The sequence below is a fragment of the Papilio machaon genome, chromosome 17 (assembly GCF_912999745.1).
Source record: "Papilio machaon chromosome 17, ilPapMach1.1, whole genome shotgun sequence".
Taxonomy (NCBI): Eukaryota; Metazoa; Arthropoda; class Insecta; order Lepidoptera; family Papilionidae; genus Papilio; species Papilio machaon.
This window is the reverse complement of record NC_060002.1, coordinates 5,763,245-5,789,430: the sequence shown is the minus strand read 5'-3', so window position 1 is coordinate 5,789,430 and position 26,186 is coordinate 5,763,245. Positions and strand designations below refer to the sequence as shown.

The window sequence follows — 26,186 nt, the reverse complement described above, 5'->3', positions numbered from 1 at the left end:
TTTTTTCCTTTCATTGGCATATCTCCATTCTTCATTATTTCCCTAAGAGACCAAAACCGTTTCCATGTATTAGTTATTCTTCGCTCTATTTCTTTATTCATACAATCATTTGTAGATATAAGTTGGCCCAAATATATATATATTCATTTACGTATTCTATTTGTTCGTTATTTACTATTATTTGTCTGCCGGTTGTTGGTTGTCGGGAGTTCGTCATAATTTTAGTTTTAGTTAGGTTCATTGTCAGGCCGGCCTTAACACTTTCATCAGATAGTTGCTGCAACATTATTTCTAGAGTTCCAGCATCTTCTGAAAACAGAGTCAAATCATCCGCGAAGCGTAGATGGTTAAGATATTCGCCATTTATATTGAGGCCAATTTTGGTCCATCTTAGGTTCCTGAAGATCATCTCCAGCACTGCTGAAAATAATTTCCTTTTTACACATATAAAAATGGAAGATCAATTTCAATTTTTTTTTGTTTGTCTATTATTATTTTCTATTAATTTGGTATGACGGACAAGATTATGTATGTATGTACTAGCTGTCGCCCGCGACTCCGTATGCGCGGATTAAAAAAACCTAATTTATAGTCTATGTTTTCTTTCAGACTCAGACAGACTATGCTCTACCTCTATGCAAAATTTTATTGAGATCCGTTGAGCCGTTTTGGAAATACCTTGAAATAAACATCTTCATCAACGCTTTTATAAGTAAGAGTGAAAAATACTTTTCCATTATACCAAATTATTATTTCTGCTAAAACTCAATTAACTTGAACAAGTGAATAAAACAAACAGTTTTAAAATGCTCGTATATATTTTATAGATTTCCATAAAGAATGTGTCCAATTAAATTTAATACAATAGTACTAATAACAAGTAGGGCATGGTCTGCCACGACGACCAATCTTGACTACAAATTGCTTGCGAGTTAGCAGACAAGGTCTACGAATGCCTGGGCGTCCTCTTCTGATCACTCCTCCACTCGACGAGCTGGAGGAAGCTGAAGACGCACTTGAGCGTCGTTCGTTGATAATAACCAATGGTGACGAAGCGCCTTGGTAATTGTAAGGAGCATAACCTCCAGCCGCTAATGCACTAAAATAGGGAGTGTTGGCGCTATATGTGTTATCGGTATTAACCAAAGATGTGGCAGAAGCCGATGCATCACTTGAAGAGGAAGATCCTTGGCCACTTTCGTTAATAATCACGGTTGGAGCGAACAGTTCATTTAATCCACCAATGCCAGATCCAGCTGCTGTTGTTGCGGCGACTGCAGCGGATGATGCTGCATTACCGCCACCATAGCCAAGTCCTCCCAGGCCATTATAGCCGGCGCCGTAGTTGTTCAATCCGTTGAGTCCCGATCCAGTTCCAGAGTTTCCGGATCCAGAGGATGAAGCTGCGGATGATGCCGCAGCTGCGCTTGATCCCGATGAGTCTGAACCTGCTTCGTTGATTATTAGGGTCTGACCTCCCGCTCCATTGCGTCCACCGAAGTCAGAAGCAGCAGCTGCGGCTGCTGCTGCTGCGGCTGCTGCATTACCGCCACCATAGCCAAGTCCTCCCAGGCCATAATATCCGGCGCCGTAGTTGTTCAATCCGTTGAGTCCCGATCCAGTTCCAGAGTTTCCGGATCCAGAGGATGAAGCTGCGGATGATGCCGCAGCTGCGCTTGATCCAGATGAGTCTGAACCTCCTTCGTTGATCACTATCGTGGGACTACTCGGGCCATACAATGAACCAAGTCCTGAACTACCAGAAACAGCTGCGGCTGCGGCTGCGGCGGCGGCAGCGGAGTCAGCAGCATTGCTGTTGCCATATCCCTGTCCTCCATATCCTCCAGATCTACCTCCAATTGATGAAGATCCATCGGAAGACGAAGCTGAACTTGAAGAACTTGAGCCAGATGTTCCTCGATTGACTATGACAGTCGATGGCTGTTGCCCGTATGGTGCAAGTAACACATCAGTACCATAACCCATAGGTCCAAGAGCAGAAGATCCGTAAATGGAATCACTGCCAGAAGAAGCTGACGAGACAGCAGTTGAACCAGATGAGGAAGATCCACCTTTGTTTATCACGATAGTTTCACCACCTCTGCGGTACTGCGGGCCGAGTCCAATGAATCCGATTCCGTTATTGCTGTAACCGTTTCCGGATCCAGAGGATGAAGCTGCGGATGATGCCGCAGCTGCGCTTGATCCCGATGAGTCTGAACCTTCTTCGTTAATTACCACGGTCTGACCTCCCGCTCCATTGCGTCCACCGAACTGAGAAGCAGCAGCTGCGGCTGCTGCTGATGCGGCTGCTGCATTACCGCCACCATAGCCAAGTTCTCCCAGGCCATTATATCCGGCGCCGTAGTTGTTCAATCCGTTGAGTCCCGATCCAATTCCAGAGTTTCCGGATCCAGAGAATGAAGCTGCAGATGATGCCGCAGCTGCGCTTGATCCCGATGAGTCTGAACCTCCTTCGTTGATTACCACGGTCTGACCTCCCGCTCCATTGCGTCCACCGAACTGAGAAGCAGCAGCTGCGGCTGCTGCTGATGCGGCTGCTGCATTACCGCCACCATAGCCAAGTTCTCCCAGGCCATTATATCCGGCGCCGTAGTTGTTCAATCCGTTGAGTCCCGATCCAATTCCAGAGTTTCCGGATCCAGAGGATGAAGCTGCGGATGATGCCGCAGCTGCGCTTGATCCCGATGAGTCTGAACCTCCTTCGTTGATAACCACGGTCTGACCTACCGCTCCATTGCGTCCACCGAACTCAGAAGCAGCAGCTGCGGCTGCTGCATTACCGCCACCATAGCCAAGTCCTCCCAGGCCATTATATCCGGCGCCGTAGTTGTTCAATCCGTTGAGTCCCGATCCAATTCCAGAGTTTCCGGATCCAGAGGATGAAGCTGCAGATGATGCCGCAGCTGCGCTTGATCCCGATGAGTCTGAACCTCCTTCGTTGATTACCACGGTCTGACCTCCCGCTCCATTGCGTCCACCGAACTGAGAAGCAGCAGCTGCGGCTGCTGCTGATGCGGCTGCTGCTGATGCGGCTGCTGCTGATGCGGCTGCTGCATTACCGCCACCATAGCCAAGTTCTCCCAGGCCATTATATCCGGCGCCGTAGTTGTTCAATCCGTTGAGTCCCGATCCAATTCCAGAGTTTCCGGATCCAGAGGATGAAGCTGCGGATGATGCCGCAGCTGCGCTTGATCCCGATGAGTCTGAACCTCCTTCGTTGATAACCACGGTCTGACCTACCGCTCCATTGCGTCCACCGAACTCAGAAGCAGCAGCTGCGGCTGCTGCATTACCGCCACCATAGCCAAGTCCTCCCAGGCCATTATATCCGGCGCCGTAGTTGTTCAATCCGTTGAGTCCCGATCCAGTTCCAGAGTTTCCGGATCCAGAGGATGAAGCTGCGGATGATGACGCAGCTGAGCTTGATGCCGATGATCCTGATCCTGCTTCGTTGATCACTATCGTGGGACTACTCGGGCCATACAATGAACCAAGTCCTGAACTACCAGAAACAGCTGCGGCTGCGGCTGCGGCGGCGGCAGCGAAGTCAGCAGCATTGCTGTTGCCATATCCCTGTCCTCCATATCCTCCAGATCTACCTCCAATTGATGAAGATCCATCGGAAGACGAAGCTGAACTTGAAGAACTTGAGCCAGATGTTCCTCGATTGACTATGACTGTCGATGGCTGTTGCCCGTATGGTGCAAGTAACACATCAGTACCATAACCCATAGGTCCAAGAGCAGAAGATTCGTAAGTGGAATCACTGCCAGAGGAAGCTGACGAAACAGCAGTTGAACCAGATGAGGAAGATCCACCTTTGTTTATCACGATAGTTTCACCACCTCTGCGGTACTGCGGGCCGAGTTCAATGAATCCGATTCCGTTATTGCTGTAACCGTTTCCGGATCCAGAGGATGAAGCTGCGGATGATGCCGCAGCTGCGCTTGATCCCGATGAGTCTGAACCTTCTTCGTTAATTACCACGGTCTGACCTCCCGCTCCATTGCGTCCACCGAACTGAGAAGCAGCAGCTGCGGCTGCTGCTGATGCGGCTGCTGCATTACCGCCACCATAGCCAAGTTCTCCCAGGTCATTATATCCGGCGCCGTAGTTGTTCAATCCGTTGAGTCCCGATCCAATTCCAGAGTTTCCGGATCCAGAGGATGAAGCTGCGGATGATGCCGCAGCTGCGCTTGATCCCGATGAGTCTGAACCTTCTTCGTTGATTACCACGGTCTGACCTCCCATTCCATTGCGTCCACCGAACTGAGAAGCAGCAGCTGCGGCTGCTGCTGATGCGGCTGCTGCTGATGCGGCTGCTGCTGATGCGGCTGCTGCATTACCGCCACCATAGCCAAGTTCTCCCAGGCCATTATATCCGGCGCCGTAGTTGTTCAATCCGTTGAGTCCCGATCCAATTCCAGAGTTTCCGGATCCAGAGGATGAAGCTGCGGATGATGCCGCAGCTGCGCTTGATCCCGATGAGTCTGAACCTCCTTCGTTGATAACCACGGTCTGACCTACCGCTCCATTGCGTCCACCGAACTCAGAAGCAGCAGCTGCGGCTGCTGCATTACCGCCACCATAGCCAAGTCCTCCCAGGCCATTATATCCGGCGCCGTAGTTGTTCAATCCGTTGAGTCCCGATCCAGTTCCAGAGTTTCCGGATCCAGAGGATGAAGCTGCGGATGATGACGCAGCTGAGCTTGATGCCGATGATCCTGATCCTGCTTCGTTGATCACTATCGTGGGACTACTCGGGCCATACAATGAACCAAGTCCTGAACTACCAGAAACAGCTGCGGCTGCGGCTGCGGCGGCGGCAGCGAAGTCAGCAGCATTGCTGTTGCCATATCCCTGTCCTCCATATCCTCCAGATCTACCTCCAATTGATGAAGATCCATCGGAAGACGAAGCTGAACTTGAAGAACTTGAGCCAGATGTTCCTCGATTGACTATGACTGTCGATGGCTGTTGCCCGTATGGTGCAAGTAACACATCAGTACCATAACCCATAGGTCCAAGAGCAGAAGATTCGTAAGTGGAATCACTGCCAGAGGAAGCTGACGAAACAGCAGTTGAACCAGATGAGGAAGATCCACCTTTGTTTATCACGATAGTTTCACCACCTCTGCGGTACTGCGGGCCGAGTTCAATGAATCCGATTCCGTTATTGCTGTAACCGTTTCCGGATCCAGAGGATGAAGCTGCGGATGATGCCGCAGCTGCGCTTGATCCCGATGAGTCTGAACCTTCTTCGTTGATTACCACGGTCTGACCTCCCGCTCCATTGCGTCCACCGAACTGAGAAGCAGCAGCTGCGGCTGCTGCTGATGCGGCTGCTGCATTACCGCCACCATAGCCAAGTTCTCCCAGGCCATTATATCCGGCGCCGTAGTTGTTCAATCCGTTGAGTCCCGATCCAATTCCAGAGTTTCCGGATCCAGAGAATGAAGCTGCAGATGATGCCGCAGCTGCGCTTGATCCCGATGAGTCTGAACCTCCTTCGTTGATTACCACGGTCTGACCTCCCGCTCCATTGCGTCCACCGAACTGAGAAGCAGCAGCTGCGGCTGCTGCTGATGCGGCTGCTGCATTACCGCCACCATAGCCAAGTCCTCCCAGGCCATTATATCCGGCGCCGTAGTTGTTCAATCCGTTGAGTCCCGATCCAATTCCAGAGTTTCCGGATCCAGAGGATGAAGCTGCGGATGATGCCGCAGCTGCGCTTGATCCCGATGAGTCTGAACCTCCTTCGTTGATAACCACGGTCTGACCTACCGCTCCATTGCGTCCACCGAACTCAGAAGCAGCAGCTGCGGCTGCTGCATTACCGCCACCATAGCCAAGTCCTCCCAGGCCATTATATCCGGCGCCGTAGTTGTTCAATCCGTTGAGTCCCGATCCAATTCCAGAGTTTCCGGATCCAGAGGATGAAGCTGCAGATGATGCCGCAGCTGCGCTTGATCCCGATGAGTCTGAACCTCCTTCGTTGATTACCACGGTCTGACCTCCCGCTCCATTGCGTCCACCGAACTGAGAAGCAGCAGCTGCGGCTGCTGCTGATGCGGCTGCTGCATTACCGCCACCATAGCCAAGTTCTCCCAGGCCATTATATCCGGCGCCGTAGTTGTTCAATCCGTTGAGTCCCGATCCAATTCCAGAGTTTCCGGATCCAGAGGATGAAGCTGCGGATGATGCCGCAGCTGCGCTTGATCCCGATGAGTCTGAACCTTCTTCGTTGATTACCACGGTCTGACCTCCCGCTCCATTGCGTCCACCGAACTGAGAAGCAGCAGCTGCGGCTGCTGCTGATGCGGCTGCTGCATTACCGCCACCATAGCCAAGTCCTCCCAGGCCATTATATCCGGCGCCGTAGTTGTTCAATCCGTTGAGTCCCGATCCAATTCCAGAGTTTCCGGATCCAGAGGATGAAGCTGCGGATGATGACGCAGCTGAGCTTGATGCCGATGATCCTGATCCTGCTTCGTTGATCACTATCGTGGGACTACTCGGGCCATACAATGAACCAAGTCCTGAACTACCAGAAACAGCTGCGGCTGCGGCTGCGGCGGCGGCAGCGGAGTCAGCAGCATTGCTGTTGCCGTATCCCTGTCCTCCATATCCTCCAGATCTACCTCCAATTGATGAAGATCCATCGGAAGACGAAGCTGAACTTGAAGAACTTGAGCCAGATGTTCCTCGATTGACTATGACAGTCGATGGCTGTTGCCCGTATGGTGCAAGTAACACATCAGTACCATAACCCATAGGTCCAAGAGCAGAAGATCCGTAAATGGAATCACTGCCAGAAGAAGCTGACGAGACAGCAGTTGAACCAGATGAGGAAGATCCACCTTTGTTTATCACGATAGTTTCACCACCTCTGCGGTACTGCGGGCCGAGTCCAATGAATCCGATTCCGTTATTGCTGTAACCGTTTCCGGATCCAGAGGATGAAGCTGCGGATGATGCCGCAGCTGCGCTTGATCCCGATGAGTCTGAACCTTCTTCGTTGATTACCACGGTCTGACCTCCCGCTCCATTGCGTCCACCGAACTGAGAAGCAGCAGCTGCGGCTGCTGCTGATGCGGCTGCTGCATTACCGCCACCATAGCCAAGTTCTCCCAGGCCATTATATCCGGCGCCGTAGTTGTTCAATCCGTTGAGTCCCGATCCAATTCCAGAGTTTCCGGATCCAGAGGATGAAGCTGCAGATGATGCCGCAGCTGCGCTTGATCCCGATGAGTCTGAACCTCCTTCGTTGATTACCACGGTCTGACCTCCCGCTCCATTGCGTCCACCGAACTGAGAAGCAGCAGCTGCGGCTGCTGCTGATGCGGCTGCTGCATTACCGCCACCATAGCCAAGTTCTCCCAGGCCATTATATCCGGCGCCGTAGTTGTTCAATCCGTTGAGTCCCGATCCAATTCCAGAGTTTCCGGATCCAGAGGATGAAGCTGCGGATGATGCCGCAGCTGCGCTTGATCCCGATGAGTCTGAACCTCCTTCGTTGATAACCACGGTCTGACCTACCGCTCCATTGCGTCCACCGAACTCAGAAGCAGCAGCTGCGGCTGCTGCATTACCGCCACCATAGCCAAGTCCTCCCAGGCCATTATATCCGGCGCCGTAGTTGTTCAATCCGTTGAGTCCCGATCCAATTCCAGAGTTTCCGGATCCAGAGGATGAAGCTGCAGATGATGCCGCAGCTGCGCTTGATCCCGATGAGTCTGAACCTCCTTCGTTGATTACCACGGTCTGACCTCCCGCTCCATTGCGTCCACCGAACTGAGAAGCAGCAGCTGCGGCTGCTGCTGATGCGGCTGCTGCATTACCGCCACCATAGCCAAGTTCTCCCAGGCCATTATATCCGGCGCCGTAGTTGTTCAATCCGTTGAGTCCCGATCCAATTCCAGAGTTTCCGGATCCAGAGGATGAAGCTGCGGATGATGCCGCAGCTGCGCTTGATCCCGATGAGTCTGAACCTTCTTCGTTGATTACCACGGTCTGACCTCCCGCTCCATTGCGTCCACCGAACTGAGAAGCAGCAGCTGCGGCTGCTGCTGATGCGGCTGCTGCATTACCGCCACCATAGCCAAGTCCTCCCAGGCCATTATATCCGGCGCCGTAGTTGTTCAATCCGTTGAGTCCCGATCCAATTCCAGAGTTTCCGGATCCAGAGGATGAAGCTGCGGATGATGACGCAGCTGAGCTTGATGCCGATGATCCTGATCCTGCTTCGTTGATCACTATCGTGGGACTACTCGGGCCATACAATGAACCAAGTCCTGAACTACCAGAAACAGCTGCGGCTGCGGCTGCGGCGGCGGCAGCGGAGTCAGCAGCATTGCTGTTGCCGTATCCCTGTCCTCCATATCCTCCAGATCTACCTCCAATTGATGAAGATCCATCGGAAGACGAAGCTGAACTTGAAGAACTTGAGCCAGATGTTCCTCGATTGACTATGACAGTCGATGGCTGTTGCCCGTATGGTGCAAGTAACACATCAGTACCATAACCCATAGGTCCAAGAGCAGAAGATCCGTAAATGGAATCACTGCCAGAAGAAGCTGACGAGACAGCAGTTGAACCAGATGAGGAAGATCCACCTTTGTTTATCACGATAGTTTCACCACCTCTGCGGTACTGCGGGCCGAGTCCAATGAATCCGATTCCGTTATTGCTGTAACCGTTTCCGGATCCAGAGGATGAAGCTGCGGATGATGCCGCAGCTGCGCTTGATCCCGATGAGTCTGATCCTCCTTCGTTGATTACCACGGTCTGACCTCCCGCTCCATTGCGTCCACCGAACTGAGAAGCAGCAGCTGCGGCTGCTGCTGATGCGGCTGCTGCATTACCGCCACCATAGCCAAGTTCTCCCAGGCCATTATATCCGGCGCCGTTGTTGTTCAATCCGTTGAGTCCCGATCCAATTCCAGAGTTTCCGGATCCAGAGGATGAAGCTGCAGATGATGCCGCAGCTGCGCTTGATCCCGATGAGTCTGAACCTCCTTCGTTGATTACCACGGTCTGACCTCCCGCTCCATTGCGTCCACCGTACTGAGAAGCAGCAGCTGCGGCTGCTGCTGCTGCGGCTGCTGCATTACCGCCACTATAGCCAAGTTCTCCCAGGCCATTATATCCGGCGCCGTAGTTGTTCAATCCGTTGAGTCCCGATCCAATTCCAGAGTTTCCGGATCCAGAGGATGAAGCTGCGGATGATGCCGCAGCTGCGCTTGATCCCGATGAGTCTGAACCTTCTTCGTTGATTACCACGGTCTGACCTCCCGCTCCATTGCGTCCACCGAACTGAGAAGCAGCAGCTGCGGCTGCTGCTGATGCGGCTGCTGCATTACCGCCACCATAGCCAAGTTCTCCCAGGCCATTATATCCGGCGCCGTAGTTGTTCAATCCGTTGAGTCCCGATCCAATTCCAGAGTTTCCGGATCCAGAGGATGAAGCTGCGGATGATGCCGCAGCTGCGCTTGATCCCGATGAGTCTGAACCTCCTTCGTTGATTACCACGGTCTGACCTCCCGCTCCATTGCGTCCACCGAACTCAGAAGCAGCAGCTGCGGCTGCTGCATTACCGCCACCATAGCCAAGTCCTCCCAGGCCATTATATCCGGCGCCGTAGTTGTTCAATCCGTTGAGTCCCGATCCAGTTCCAGAGTTTCCGGATCCAGAGGATGAAGCTGCGGATGATGACGCAGCTGAGCTTGATGCCGATGATCCTGATCCTGCTTCGTTGATCACTATCGTGGGACTACTCGGGCCATACAATGAACCAAGTCCTGAACTACCAGAAACAGCTGCGGCTGCGGCTGCGGCGGCGGCAGCGAAGTCAGCAGCATTGCTGTTGCCATATCCCTGTCCTCCATATCCTCCAGATCTACCTCCAATTGATGAAGATCCATCGGAAGACGAAGCTGAACTTGAAGAACTTGAGCCAGATGTTCCTCGATTGACTATGACTGTCGATGGCTGTTGCCCGTATGGTGCAAGTAACACATCAGTACCATAACCCATAGGTCCAAGAGCAGAAGATTCGTAAGTGGAATCACTGCCAGAGGAAGCTGACGAAACAGCAGTTGAACCAGATGAGGAAGATCCACCTTTGTTTATCACGATAGTTTCACCACCTCTGCGGTACTGCGGGCCGAGTCCAATGAATCCGATTCCGTTATTGCTGTAACCGTTTCCGGATCCAGAGGATGAAGCTGCGGATGATGCCGCAGCTGCGCTTGATCCCGATGAGTCTGAACCTTCTTCGTTGATTACCACGGTCTGACCTCCCGCTCCATTGCGTCCACCGAACTGAGAAGCAGCAGCTGCGGCTGCTGCTGATGCGGCTGCTGCATTACCGCCACCATAGCCAAGTTCTCCCAGGCCATTATATCCGGCGCCGTAGTTGATCAATCCGTTGAGTCCCGATCCAATTCCAGAGTTTCCGGATCCAGAGGATGAAGCTGCAGATGATGCCGCAGCTGCGCTTGATCCCGATGAGTCTGAACCTCCTTCGTTGATTACCACGGTCTGACCTCCCGCTCCATTGCGTCCACCGAACTGAGAAGCAGCAGCTGCGGCTGCTGCTGATGCGGCTGCTGCATTACCGCCACCATAGCCAAGTTCTCCCAGGCCATTATATCCGGCGCCGTAGTTGTTCAATCCGTTGAGTCCCGATCCAATTCCAGAGTTTCCGGATCCAGAGGATGAAGCTGCGGATGATGCCGCAGCTGCGCTTGATCCTGATGAGTCTGAACCTCCTTCGTTGATTACCACGGTCTGACCTACCGCTCCATTGCGTCCACCGAACTCAGAAGCAGCAGCTGCGGCTGCTGCATTACCGCCACCATAGCCAAGTCCTCCCAGGTCATTATATCCGGCGCCGTAGTTGTTCAATCCGTTGAGTCCCGATCCAATTCCAGAGTTTCCGGATCCAGAGGATGAAGCTGCGGATGATGACGCAGCTGAGCTTGATGCCGATGATCCTGATCCTGCTTCGTTGATCACTATCGTGGGACTACTCGGGCCATACAATGAACCAAGTCCTGAACTACCAGAAACAGCTGCGGCTGCGGCTGCGGCGGCGGCAGCGGAGTCAGCAGCATTGCTGTTGCCATATCCCCGTCTTCCATATCCTCCAGATCTACCTCCAATTGATGAAGATCCATCGGAAGACGAAGCTGAACTTGAAGAACTTGAGCCAGATGTTCCTCGATTGACTATAACAGTCGATGGCTGTTGCCCGTATGGTGCAAGTAACACATCAGTACCATAACCCATAGGTCCAAGAGCAGAAGATCCGTAAGTGGAATCACTGCCAGAGGAAGCTGACGAGACAGCAGTTGAACCAGATGAGGAAGATCCACCTTTGTTTATGACGATAGTTTCACCACCTCTGCGGTACTGTGGGCCGAGTCCAATGAATCCGATTCCGTTGTTGCTGTAACCGTTTCCGGATCCAGAGGATGAAGCTGCGGATGATGCCGCAGCTGCGCTTGATCCCGATGAGTCTGAACCTTCTTCGTTGATTACCACGGTCTGACCTCCCGCTCCATTGCGTCCACCGAACTGAGAAGCAGCAGCTGCGGCTGCTGCTGATGCGGCTGCTGCATTACCGCCACCATAGCCAAGTTCTCCCAGGCCATTATATCCGGCGCCGTAGTTGTTCAATCCGTTGAGTCCCGATCCAATTCCAGAGTTTCCGGATCCAGAGGATGAAGCTGCGGATGATGCCGCAGCTGCGCTTGATCCCGATGAGTCTGAACCTCCTTCGTTGATTACCACGGTCTGACCTCCCGCTCCATTGCGTCCACCGAACTGAGAAGCAGCAGCTGCGGCTGCTGCTGCTCCGGCTGCTGCATTACCGCCACCATAGCCAAGTTCTCCCAGGTCATTATATCCGGCGCCGTAGTTGTTCAATCCGTTGAGTCCCGATCCAATTCCAGAGTTTCCGGATCCAGAGGATGAAGCTGCAGATGATGCCGCAGCTGCGCTTGATCCCGATGAGTCTGAACCTCCTTCGTTGATTACCACGGTCTGACCTCCCGCTCCATTGCGTCCACCGAACTGAGAAGCAGCAGCTGCGGCTGCTGCGGCTGCTGCATTACCGCCACCATAGCCAAGTTCTCCCAGGCCATTATATCCGGCGCCGTAGTTGTTCAATCCGTTGAGTCCCGATCCAATTCCAGAGTTTCCGGATCCAGAGGATGAAGCTGCAGATGATGCCGCAGCTGCGCTTGATCCCGATGAGTCTGAACCTCCTTCGTTGATTACCACGGTCTGACCTCCCGCTCCATTGCGTCCACCGAACTGAGAAGCAGCAGCTGCGGCTGCTGCTCCTGCGGCTGCTGCATTACCGCCACCATAGCCAAGTCCTCCCAGGCCATTATATCCGGCGCCGTAGTTGTTCAATCCGTTGAGTCCCGATCCAATTCCAGAGTTTCCGGATCCAGAGGATGAAGCTGCGGATGATGACGCAGCTGAGCTTGATGCCGATGATCCTGATCCTGCTTCGTTGATCACTATCGTGGGACTACTCGGGCCATACAATGAACCAAGTCCTGAACTACCAGAAACAGCTGCGGCTGCGGCTGCGGCGGCGGCAGCGGAGTCAGCAGCATTGCTGTTGCCATATCCCCGTCTTCCATATCCTCCAGATCTACCTCCAATTGATGAAGATCCATCGGAAGACGAAGCTGAACTTGAAGAACTTGAGCCAGATGTTCCTCGATTGACTATAACAGTCGATGGCTGTTGCCCGTATGGTGCAAGTAACACATCAGTACCATAACCCATAGGTCCAAGAGCAGAAGATCCGTAAGTGGAATCACTGCCAGAGGAAGCTGACGAGACAGCAGTTGAACCAGATGAGGAAGATCCACCTTTGTTTATGACGATAGTTTCACCACCTCTGCGGTACTGTGGGCCGAGTCCAATGAATCCGATTCCGTTGTTGCTGTAACCGTTTCCGGATCCAGAGGATGAAGCTGCGGATGATGCCGCAGCTGCGCTTGATCCCGATGAGTCTGAACCTTCTTCGTTGATTACCACGGTCTGACCTCCCGCTCCATTGCGTCCACCGAACTGAGAAGCAGCAGCTGCGGCTGCTGCTGATGCGGCTGCTGCATTACCGCCACCATAGCCAAGTTCTCCCAGGCCATTATATCCGGCGCCGTAGTTGTTCAATCCGTTGAGTCCCGATCCAATTCCAGAGTTTCCGGATCCAGAGGATGAAGCTGCGGATGATGCCGCAGCTGCGCTTGATCCCGATGTTTCGGAACCTCTTTCGTTGATTACCACAGTCTGACCTCCCGCTCCATTGCGTCCACCGAACTCAGAAGCAGCAGCTGCGGCTGCTGCATTACCGCCACCATAGCCAAGTCCTCCCAGGCCATTATATCCAGCGCCGTAGTTGTTCAATCCGTTGAGTCCCGATCCAATTCCAGATTTTCCGGATCCAGAGGATGAAGCTGCGGATGATGACGCAGCTGAGCTTGATGCCGATGATCCTGATCCTGCTTCGTTGATTACCACGGTCTGACCTCCCGCTCCATTGCGTCCACCGAACTGAGAAGCAGCAGCTGCGGCTGCTGCTGCTGCGGCTGCTGCATTACCGCCACCATAGCCAAGTTCTCCCAGGTCATTATATCCGGCGCCGTAGTTGTTCAATTCGTTGAGTCCCGATCCAATTCCAGAGTTTCCGGATCCAGAGGATGAAGCTGCGGATGATGCCGCAGCTGCGCTTGATCCCGATGAGTCTGAACCTTCTTCGTTGATTACCACGGTCTGACCTCCCGCTCCATTGCGTCCACCGAACTGAGAAGCAGCAGCTGCGGCTGCTGCTGATGCGGCTGCTGCATTACCGCCACCATAGCCAAGTTCTCCCAGGGCATTATATCCGGCGCCGTAGTTGTTCAATCTGTTGAGTCCCGATCCAATTCCAGAGTTTCCGGATCCAGAGGATGAAGTTGCGGATGATGCCGCAGCTGCGCTTGATCCCGATGAGTCGGAACCTCTTTCGTTGATTACCACAGTCTGACCTCCCGCTCCATTGCGTCCACCGAACTCAGAAGCAGCAGCTGCGGCTGCTGCATTACCGCCACCGTAGCCAAGTCCTCCCAGGCCATTATATCCGGCGCCGTAGTTGTTCAATCCGTTGAGTCCCGATCCAATTCCAGAGTTTCCGGATCCAGAGGATGAAGCTGCGGATGATGACGCAGCTGAGCTTGATGCCGATGATCCTGATCCTGCTTCGTTGATCACTATCGTGGGACTACTCGGGCCATACAATGAACCAAGTCCTGAACTACCATAAACAGCTGCGGCTGCGGCTGCGGCGGCGGCAGCGTAGTCAGCATCATTGCTGTTGCCATATCCCTGTCCTCCATATCCTCCAGATCTACCTCCAATTGATGAAGATCCATCGGAAGACGAAGCTGAACTTGAAGAACTTGAGCCAGATGTTCCTCGATTGACTATGACAGTCGATGGCTGTTGCCCGTATGGTGCAAGTAACACATCAGTACCATAACCCATAGGTCCAAGAGCAGAAGATCCGTAAGTGGAATCACTGCCAGAGGAAGCTGACGAGACAGCAGTTGAACCAGATGAGGAAGATCCACCTTTGTTTATCACGATAGTTTCACCACCTCTGCGGTACTGCGGGCCGAGTCCAATGAATCCGACTCCGTTATTGCTGTAACCGTTTCCGGATCCAGAGGATGAAGCTGCGGATGATGCCGCAGCTGCGCTTGATCCCGATGAGTCTGATCCTCCTTCGTTGATTACCACGGTCTGACCTCCCGCTCCATTGCGTCCACCGAACTGAGAAGCAGCAGCTGCGGCTGCTGCTGATGCGGCTGCTGCATTACCGCCACCATAGCCAAGTTCTCCCAGGCCATTATATCCGGCGTCGTTGTTGTTCAATCCGTTGAGTCCCGATCCAATTCCAGAGTTTCCGGATCCAGAGGATGAAGCTGCAGATGATGCCGCAGCTGCGCTTGATCCCGATGAGTCTGAACCTCCTTCGTTGATTACCACGGTCTGACCTCCCGCTCCATTGCGTCCACCGTACTGAGAAGCAGCAGCTGCGGCTGCTGCTGCTGCGGCTGCTGCATTACCGCCACTATAGCCAAGTTCTCCCAGGCCATTATATCCGGCGCCGTTGTTGTTCAATCCGTTGAGTCCCGATCCACTTCCAGAATTTCCGGATCCAGAGGATGAAGCTGCGGATGATGCCGCAGCTGCGCTTGATCCCGATGAGTCGGAACCTCTTTCGTTGATTACCACAGTCTGACCTCCCGCTCCATTGCGTCCACCGAACTCAGAAGCAGCAGCTGCGGCTGCTGCATTACCGCCACCATAGCCAAGTCCTCCCAGGCCATTATATCCGGCGCCGTAGTTGTTCAATCCGTTGAGTCCCGATCCAATTCCAGAGTTTCCGGATCCAGAGGATGAAGCTGCGGATGATGACGCAGCTGAGCTTGATGCCGATGATCCTGATCCTGCTTCGTTGATCACTATCGTGGGACTACTCGGGCCATACAATGAACCAAGTCCTGAACTACCATAAACAGCTGCGGCTGCGGCTGCGGCGGCGGCAGCGGAGTCAGCATCATTGCTGTTGCCATATCCCTGTCCTCCATATCCTCCAGATCTACCTCCAATTGATGAAGATCCATCGGAAGACGAAGCTGAACTTGAAGAACTTGAGCCAGATGTTCCTCGATTGACTATGACAGTCGATGGCTGTTGCCCGTATGGTGCAAGTAACACATCAGTACCATAACCCATAGGTCCAAGAGCAGAAGATCCGTAAGTGGAATCACTGCCAGAGGAAGCTGACGAGACAGCAGTTGAACCAGATGAGGAAGATCCACCTTTGTTTATCACGATAGTTTCACCACCTCTGCGGTACTGCGGGCCGAGTCCAATGAATCCGACTCCGTTATTGCTGTAACCGTTTCCGGATCCAGAGGATGAAGCTGCGGATGATGCCGCAGCTGCGCTTGATCCCGATGAGTCTGAACCTCCTTCGTTGATTACCACGGTCTGACCTCCCGCTCCATTGCGTCCACCGAACTGAGAAGCAGCAGCTGCGGCTGCTGCTGCTGCGGCTGCTGCATTACCGCCACCATAGCCAAGTTCTTCCAGGCCATTATATCCGGCGCCGTAGTTGTTCAATCCGTTGAGTCCCGATCCAATTCCAGAGTTTCTGTATCCAGAGGATGAAGCTGCAGATGATGCCGCAGCTGCGCTTGATCCCGATGAGTCTGAACCTCCTTCGTTGATTACCACGGTCTGACCTCCCGCTCCATTGCGTCCACCGAACTGAGAAGCAGCAGCTGCGGCTGCTGCTGCTGCGGCTGCTGCATTTCCGCCACCATAGCCAAGTTCTCCCAGGCCATTATATCCGGCGCCGTAGTTGTTCAATCCGTTGAGTCCCGATCCAATTCCAGAGTTTCCGGATCCAGAGGATGAAGCTGCAGATGATGCCGCAGCTGCGCTTGATCCCGATGAGTCTGAACCTCCTTCGTTGATTACCACGGTCTGACCTCCCGCTCCATTGCGTTCACTGAACTCAGAAGCAGCAGCTGCGGCTGCTGCATTACCGTCACCATAGCCAAGTCCTCCGAGGCCATTATATGCGGCGCCGTAGTTGTTCAATCCATCGAGTCCCGATCCACTTCCAGAGTTTCCGGACCCAGAGGATGAAGCTGCGGATGATGACGCAGCTGAACTTGATGCCGATGATCCTGATCCTCTTTGGTTGATGACAACGGTCTGACCACCCAATCCATTGCGTCCACCGAGGCCAGAAGCAGCAGCTGTGGCTGCTGCTGCTGCGGTTGCTGCATTACCGTCACCATAGCCAAGTCCTCCCTGGCCATTATATGCGGTGCCGTAGTTGTCCAATCCTTTGAGTCCCGATCCAATTCCAGTGTTTCCGGATCCAGAGGATGAAGCTGCGGATGATGACGCAGATGCGCTTGATCCAGATGAGTGTGAACCTCCTTCGTTGATCACCACAGTCCGACCTCCCGCTCCATTGCGGCCACCGAGGCCAGAACCTCCTATTTCGTTGAATCTGGCACCGTTGCTGCCATACCCATTGCGTCCCAAACCTCTTAATCCAGAAGCTGACGATGCCGATGCATCTGAATCTAATCTGGCTCGATCCGAGTTCGGAACGGTCGTTTCGACAACATCAGTCTCATATATAGTTTCTTCCCCATTAGGACCCGACTCTATTGTGAAAGTTTTAGTAATCCTTTCACCTGACTTATTATGTTTATGTCTCGATCTATCTACGTATTTTTTCTTTATTATTTGCCTTTCCACTAATGTTCCATTTTTTTTTATTACTTCATCTGATTTCGTTTCGGTTGTTTCTTGAAAGTTTTTGTTGCCCTCTAAAAATCGGGTCATGTCTTCATCTAAAACTGCATTATCATCTGCAGCTACATATTGCTAAACAGAGAAGATTGAATAATTGTAAGTATTATTTTCGTACTGATAGTTAAATTTATATAATTGCCATTTATATTATTTTAGTCAATTAATCATCGCTACTACATTAGGAAATTCCCTTCTTCTATCAGATGCATTATTTTAATTTACCCAAGTTACTTAACCCTTGCCATAAAAGGTATAGAGAAGCGCGATAGATTCGTGAGACTTGGTTACAACAGTTCCATGCATCCTCTTTGATGCTAACACGGATCAGCTAACCAAACAACTTATAAGATGTAACATACACTTATACTTTGGCATACTTTATAAATAGTTTACAAAAACAAGAGAAACTATGATATGCGCTATCGAAATAATTGTATAAAAAGATATTGTCTTACCTGCAATGCGCAGCACAGGATCACAAAGGTTGTTACTCTCATTTTGCTGAGAGCTGTAACCGAACTGATGCTGATGTTCCGTTTTGTCGAGCTTTTTATACTGATGCCTTTTTTTAGTGACGCACGACATCTGTTATTTGAATTCGATAATTAAAATAGTTCAAATATTGACAAAATTAACAAATAATAACCATCTTTTTGTTTGACACAATCTTACCTTTATTGAAGTTACCTTGCGATTTAGAACAATAATATTAATTTTCGCTTGATTAAACCATTGTCTTTTAACGTCGTCATGTATGTGTTCGCGAACCTAAATTTTTAGGAAAATATTTCATAACTAGCTGTCGCCCACGACTTCGTTCGCGGGGAATTAAAACAAAAACTCAGTAGCCTAAGTGTTCTTCCAGGATATGTTCAACATATACGCTTAATGTCAGCGAGATCCATGCTGCTGTTCTGGAGACATCTTCTTACAAACACTCATCTATCTATCCAAACATTCACATTTATAAAATTACCAGCTGTCGCCCGCGACTCTGTCCACGCGGAATTTTAAAAAAAACTTAAAAAGTAGCCTATGTGTTCTTCGAGACTATTTTCTACATCCAAATTTCATCAAGATCCGGAGATACCTTCTAAAATCCATCTATCCATCCATCTAAACTTTCGCATTTATAATATTAGTAAAATAATATAACTGAAAGTAAGATAGTAAGATTTTGTTTTGGACTAATAAGTAAATCGTTAAATTAAAGATATCAACATGTTATATATAGTTATATTTAGTTTTTTTAGCTTTATATACATACTAGCTTTTACCCGCGACTCTGTCCGCGCGGAATAAAAAATAGAAAACGGGGTAAAAATTATCCTATGTCCGTTTCCTGGTTCTAAGCTACCTGCCCACAAATTTTCAGTCAAATCGATTCAGCCGTTCTTGAGTTATAAATAGTGTAACTAACACGACTTTCTTTTATATATATAGATAGATTACGAAATTATTATTTTTCGAAATAATACAATCGGTGTAAAAAATATTCTTATTAATATGCATTTTCTTTATTTTTTACTCATTGACAACTCCATACTTTCCTAATATCTTGGCCGCCCAAGGTCATAAACGCGCTTCGCAGTGCCCTCCCCCCCGTATCCCGCAACGTCCCCTGGAACTAAAATTGTGTTCTGTGCAGGGACTCGCGCGAATGTCAGAGCATCCACGACATCTGAAAACTAATTTTGACTTCGGCCCACTATGTCCCACTAAGATTATCATTGTGCATTTATTTACTTATAATTATTTATAATTTTTTTCTTTGTGTATTACGTATTGTGTATTGTGTATTATGGTGACAAGTTTATCTAGCGTAGGTATATTACACGCTATAAGTCGAGCTATGAACCTAAAATGTAAAACGTTAATAATAATGAGCCATTGTTTGTTACTGAAGTTTGATAGACAATGTTTTCTTTGGCGTTTGCCTAGGTACTAGTAATAAAAAATATATAACCGCTTTTATTGGTAAACCGAAACTTATGTCGGAAAAAATAAGGTTCAATTTACAACGTTAACAAACCTGACACATATGCTCGTTTGCTTCTTGTAGGTGATGATGACAGTCATGAATTTATAAAACATTTGCTATCACTTGTATCAATAGTTTGATTACTTGTATAGAGATGTAATTTGTTCGAACTTCGTATTCTGCCATCGGCAAACAAACGCTAACAAAGAATTATTCTCTGCGCAATAATACAACTTTAACGAAGCGTTATAAATAAATATTTGATTTGTGTAAACTATGAATGTAGAAGTATATAACTGGTGAAAATTTAGTTTTCAGGCTTTTATTCTTTTTTTTTCTTACTTACACATTTGATATACGATGAGGTTAAATTTATTATAATTATGGTTAAATTTATAACGAAACCCAGAATGTTAAGGGATATGAATTAATGTGAAGATATGGATGTATGGATGGATGGTGTATGTTTGTTTTACGGATCTGTGATATTTGGCGAAGATGTAGAATTTAGTCTGGAACGCATAGACCAGTTTTTTTTTATTCCGCGAGGACGAAGACGCAGGCAAAAGCTAGTAGACAATACGGCCTATTATACTCTGACTGTGCTTTTGTATTACCCCATGGAAGAAAAAAATTAAACCACCACCGAAAACAAGCTGTTTATGCTACAGGAGGTCTTTACAGGGATATACAAAAATGCAGCCGCGAAAAACAATTTACGCTTTAACAAGCCAGAAATGGCTTAGAAAAATGTTGACACCTCACTGTTCATTGTCTTTCTTATGCTAAGATGTGGTTAAACTTTAGTATTAATTTGGTGGAAATCGATGCGTACCCTGTATTATAATAAAGTTACTTTGTATGTTAATATTACAGCCTATTTGCAAGGATTGTGTCCCGTCAATTTCGTAAGATGTGGAATTTGAATAAGTTAATCTTGCGTCCGATCTTCCAAGACCTTAATCTTAATACAGTGTTATTCACGCACGATATCTTAATTTTCCATCTATATGTCTCCAATTTTGTATAAGAGTTACGAATTAATTCTATATTTTTATTTAAATCATTAGTCGTATTTTGATGAACGATCTTCAGTTAGAAACTGACTTTAGGTATACTATTTAACTATAATTACTTAGAGAATCTATAAAAGTAAAACAGACTTAAACACAGACAGATTAAAACTACTTCGCAATACTAAGATGGCTTCATGTAGTATACATAGATAACTAAACAATGGTTTTTTTATACATATAAATATTACAAGGTGGGAAACAAGCAAGCGGCCGCCTGAATTCGCCGAAATGGCGAAGCGACCGCTGCCCTTAGACATCCGCAATTGCAAATGCGTTGCGTACCTTTAATGGACGGAGGAGGAGACACAGAAAAAGAGAATATTTACCCTTTCTCAAATCCACTTTCCCTTCCCATCCCTTCCTTATAAAAAAAAGGCGGGAAGTGAAAGAAGACTAAAATTAGGCCTCCGTAACCACACTCGTCAGACGAAACGCTTAATTACTTCTACTTCACGCCTGTCTACTGTGTGGTCGTGGTATTGCACCGGGCGAGCCGGCCCATTCATGCAACATATGATATTGTTGCTGGTGTTTATTACTATCAAACTGGCTTGTCAGTTTGTCATTAAAACAGTAGACGACATGTTGAAAATCATTCTTTATAATAACAAAAAATATAATTTCACCTTGATCATCGACTAGCCCCCACGTAATCAGCGGCTTGCGATGCCCTTGACGTGTTGAGAATTTGTAATTGCTGACTATTGATATTACTATAAATTTTGGCTTACAACAATTATTACACTACGGTAACGTATCCCTACCCTTTGGGCACTCCCTTCACGCGTTATTAAGTCGCGTTGATAAAATGTCAGTCTTAAGACATGCCAGCTGTTTAAAAGACGGTAGGGTGCACAGCTGTCTTTCTTATCAGAGTCCATTATACCTTGAACCCTTAATCGATAGTTTACCTTTTAACACTTTAAGGAAGGGCATGACTCAATTTACAATGGTTGCTATTTAAAGAAAGAAGGTGTATTTACATTAAAGTGTTGTTGTACTTTTTTTTATAATTACTGTATGCTTGACCGGTCTAACTTAAAATATTTTACTTAGTGATACGTTAAAAATTTAAGAAGATATGAGTGAATCATAAAGGTACGATTAGAATACGACATAAATTTCATCCTGAATGTCTGACATTATGTCGGTACTGTGTACATTGGTACGAATTTTCACACAGTGGCTGACTGGACAATAATAATTGTATCGCAATCAGAGGAGACACTCGTACTCCCATAGAGTACCATAAAGACACTAAGTGTACCGTGTACCGTCGTAGTCTAATCGTACTTTTTTATTATATGAAAAAGTGGCAAACGAGCAAACGGCCATAGACAGCCGCAAATGCAGATGCGTTGCCTACCTTTAATCAACGAAGAAAGGGACGCACAGAAAGAGGATATTTCTCCTTCCTATACGTCCCGTCTTCCCCAAATCCACTTCCCCTTCCCATCCTTTCCTAATAAGAAAAGGGTGGGAAGGCCAAGGGGATTAAAATTAGGCCTTCGGCATCACACTCGTCAGACGAAACGCGGAATTGCTTCCACTTTACGCCTGTCTTATGTGTGGTCGTGGTATTTCACCGGTCGACCCGTCTCATTCGTGCACCCAACAAATATTCTTGTTGCGGGATCTACAACTGTTAAAGTAACCTTAAATATGACCAGAATTACGACGTACATAATATATATCTTTAAACAGTGTAATTAAAATGGAAGCAAGTTTTCTTAAGTGTCACTGAACTGGGATTTAACACACTTATTGGTTACGAATTAATTGTACAACAAACGTTCATAAATTAAAATTTATCAATTTAGCCTGATTGAACTAGTAACCAGAAGTCTCGCTGTCCAGGTTTAAGAATAAAACCGTTACATGTCAGTTAAAGTAACTTGTGGGGTTTATTTTATAGGCAAACAATAAACCAACTGTTTTTCAATCGTTCGACAATTTTTCAACTTCACTCTGTCACAGTTGGAGTTCATTAGAAAAAGTTATAATTTTTTTCTTGCCCACGGACACTTAATGAAGGGATACGAGCAAATAAAAACTCGTACAACACGGTTCAAGAATGGAGGGATTTGGAATGTGGGTTATAAATTTGTCAATGTCATAAGTTATGCATGATTTGAATGTATTGGAACTATGTTTTTCAACTTGTAGCTCTTTTTAAAGAAGAAGATAAATGCTGCTAAGTTGGTAATTATACAAATTCTAAAAAGACGTTTAATGTTTATAAAAGAATGGTAAAAAAAAAAGATGAGAGAGGAAGCGATGTTTTCTAAGGCCTGCTCTGCTATAAATTTAAAATAAAACAATGGATTTAACCACACTTGATTAAAAATATTTAAAAATGCAAACTCTTTAAAACCTACAACTTTTGTACCGAGTATTAATCGTGAACTCATTGGAAATACGCAACAAACTTTTTTCAAAATTCGCTTAAGGAAGCGTACCCGCGTTAAATAAAACGTCTTTGCAACATGTCGACACGCATACTTAATTGCAATTTTATTTTTTATATCTTAAGGTGGCAAACGAGCAAGCGGTCATCTGAATTCGCCAAAACAGCGAAACAACCGCTGTCCTTAGACATCCGCAATTGCAGATATGTTGCCTACCTTTAATCGATGGAGGAGGGGACGCTTAGAAGGTGGATATTTCCCCTACCCAGGCATCCCCTCCTCCGTCAAAATCACTTCCCATTCTTTCAGGTTCCAAAAAGGTCATCAATCTCAAACTACTAAATAACAAAATTTCTGTTTTCCAGCAATAGCAGCATCATATGAGAAATCTACACTAAAGGTCTTCCTTAGTGGCCAATCGAAAACTCTGAGTGAAACAGAAAGATAGCAACGAATCTATATTATTTCACACTAAGTTTACCATATTCAATGTTGCCTTGGCTCCTTAACTAGTAAAAACTGTATTTAAGGAATAATAGACTTCCCTTATATGACATTACATCCTTCTTTATAAAAACAATAGATTAAATAATTATAAACAATAATTTAAAATAAACGATCAAAAAAGTTTTTTTTCTTTTCCCGTGTTTACGATATTTTAGCCGCATTTGATATAATTAAAATCAAAACTTGCTTCCTAACATTGATAAATAATAAGAAACTTTTATAAAATAAGAGCTAAACTCATTAACAATCAAAGTCACCAATATGTCTGACAAATAATTTGTACATTCGCCAAATGTTTGAAGAGGTCGACAAATATCGTAACGGTGTTCTTCGATCGTAAAGCGACCCTCCGCCCGGCCGGTGTCCATCTCAAAGCGGGGCCTTAATTAAGTGTGCCTCAGATTTATAGTCGACTTGAGCAAGCACGGCCTAGCCTAATAGGATTGCGGTCGAATTTCTATCAACGTATTCGAGAATTTTCTTATATTGTGAGTGTCATTTACTTGACCGATTTTGTAAAGTAAAGAAATCTAGTTTAATTTGTAGTTTAATATTTAACAGTTTAAAAAAATGTTAAAGACATTGTCGAAAGCCATGAGCAGTGAATTGACACAGGCTAATAATGTTGAAGTAAAATTATTGCGGATATTATTAAACCACTTTGGAGACTGAATGAATCCAAAAAATAATATGTAAGTGTGATGTAAACTATATCTGTGTCAAATTTCATGAAGATTCGTTGAGTCGTTCCGAAGATACCTTCATACACACATCCATCCATCGATCCTTCCATCTAAACTTTGCCATTTATACAATTAGTAAGACTAGAAATTTAAAGAGTTATTTTTTCATACACTTATCGTATGACAATGTTTGTACTACATACATTGATACATAAAATGTGTAGTACTGACATTTTTTTATTAAGCCGTTGAATTTTTTTTTTTGTCAAACACCTTCTGTCAGATTCGAACTGTCGACGGCTCATCCAAATTATGACATCATTATTATTCAACTTCACAACGCAATTACGAAGGAATCTTGACAAACTTTAACATGCTGTTTTCGAAATCAAAAAACCCTAACATTTCTTAATACTTAAAGTACAAATCGATTGCTGGTATATTTTTGTAAAGGTTTAATTATACAAAATAATCTCATACAGTTTAAATAGATGAAAAAGACTCTTATTCCTTACAGATAAGGATCACTTGACATGAATAGTTAATATTGTTATAACATTGGGAGCTTCTGTAATGGGGTACAGTAAAAAATCTAACATAAGGTTAAGTATCCTTTTTTTCCTATTATAACCCCTAATAGTTAAATATTTACCTAGAAGCAGAACGAAATTGACAGGTTATGTCTTAATTACGATTCGTTGGAAGATTAATTGTAACATAAAATCTTAAAAGATTGAACCCAGTCGTAAAGTAAAAACCAACTCTACACAAAATTTAAAACAATTCATTTACAATCTCCGTCTATAATTTCTACTCATGTGGTCTACCAACACACAGAAACTTACAAAATATAAATTTCCAAAAATTCTAATTCATTATTCCCATCAAATTAACAAAAATAAAAAAAAATATATTTACCGTGGAGAAAAAGTCAAGTACGGTAATTCAATCAGTTATTTTGCTGTCGGCTATTTGAATGCTCGCTATTACTCAAACATTTTTAAACTGATTGGTTTTCATTGAAAATTGCAATTTATTATTAGAAAATAAACACAATGACAAAATAGACTAAAAAGAGGGATAAAAAAAGTTTACATAAATTTCTAAGGAAAATTAAGCAAATTACTTCTAAGCTTACTATTTGCAATATTCCATTTAAAAATTGCTTTGCACCTTGCAACGAACTCTGGTACTTCTTACAAAAAACAATTAGTTTGAAATTACTATTTATGTCTAATCAAAAAACTGTGGGAACAATGCCACAATGTACCCATGACTATTGAATAATGTGGAATACACTATTGTTGTAGACAACACTTATAGACCTTTATTATTGCGAGGAGCTCAAAACGTTCAAACGATTTTCGATGTGGAATAACGTCAGCGAACTATGCATTAAAAAAAACTCAAGGTCACTTAATGCAAAAAAAATTGATTTAATAATTATATTCTAGATATGGAAAGGGAACCAAAAGTTCTGATCAAATAATTATGAATTTCTAACTCGAAGCAATACGTCCAAGACTTCAATTGTAACTAATGATTCAATTTGCAAAGTTCCGTAGCAGACAGGTCGTTTAACTATTAAGTGTTGTGAATCGGAGCTGGCACGCAACTTGTTAACTAACTTAAGTCAACGACAAGATAGTGTCCTGTTAGATAATTGTTCACCGATTTACTGTCTTAGACATTTCTTGTTTGGACCTTCAGATTTGTAACTGATTTACTTTACAGATTAATTAATACATTAACAAATATTTTTTGTTATAAACGTGACTTCACTTCTACTCCTCCATCTTGAACAACATGTTTTATGTGAATGTTTCGACAGTTCGAATTCATGACAAGTGAACTAGTCTTTTGTTTTTGGAATATTCTTTGAATAACACGGTCTTTTTACTCTAGACACATGGGCACAATAAAATATAGGACCACGTATGACTTACGGTTGTAAAGAACAGACGTTTGAGCTCATTATGTTTATTATGCTATTTCAAACGTCTTACAATAGGGTTCTTACCCTTATGCTAAGACGTTTCCTGTTGCTTTCTTGCGATCACAGAGCAAGACGGGCGCGTGTTGTTTATACAGCGTGACG

At 46.7% G+C, this 26,186-nt stretch overlaps 1 protein-coding gene across 1 annotated transcript; it reads right to left on the bottom strand.

Moving 5' to 3' along the window:
• Positions 1-806: 806 nt before the first annotated feature.
• On the bottom strand, positions 807-17,963 carry LOC106707395 (fibroin heavy chain). Its single transcript, XM_045682012.1, has 4 exons — positions 17,889-17,963; positions 16,739-17,505; positions 11,091-15,568; positions 807-10,322 (listed from the first exon to the last, which is right to left on the bottom strand). The coding sequence occupies exons 1-4, from the start codon at positions 17,928-17,930 to the stop codon at positions 871-873; spliced, it is 14,739 nt and encodes a 4,912-aa protein (XP_045537968.1). The 5' UTR covers positions 17,931-17,963; the 3' UTR covers positions 807-870.
• Between the last annotated feature and the right edge of the window lie 8,223 nt (positions 17,964-26,186).

What these genes read in the sequence shown, in the direction of transcription:
- LOC106707395 (XM_045682012.1), bottom strand. Translation starts at nt 17,930, where the DNA reads ATGAGAGTAACAACCTTTGTGATCCTGTGCTGCGCATTGCAG. An exon ending in TCCTGTGCTGCGCATTGCAG is followed by an intron (nt 17,506 to 17,888) that starts GTAAGACAATAT and finishes TTCTCTGTTTAG; the next exon opens with CAATATGTAGCTGCAGATGA. An exon ending in CGCAGCCGCAGCTGTTTCTG is followed by an intron (nt 10,323 to 11,090) that starts GTAGTTCAGGAC and finishes ATGGAGCGGGAG; the next exon opens with GTCAGACCGTGGTAATCAAC.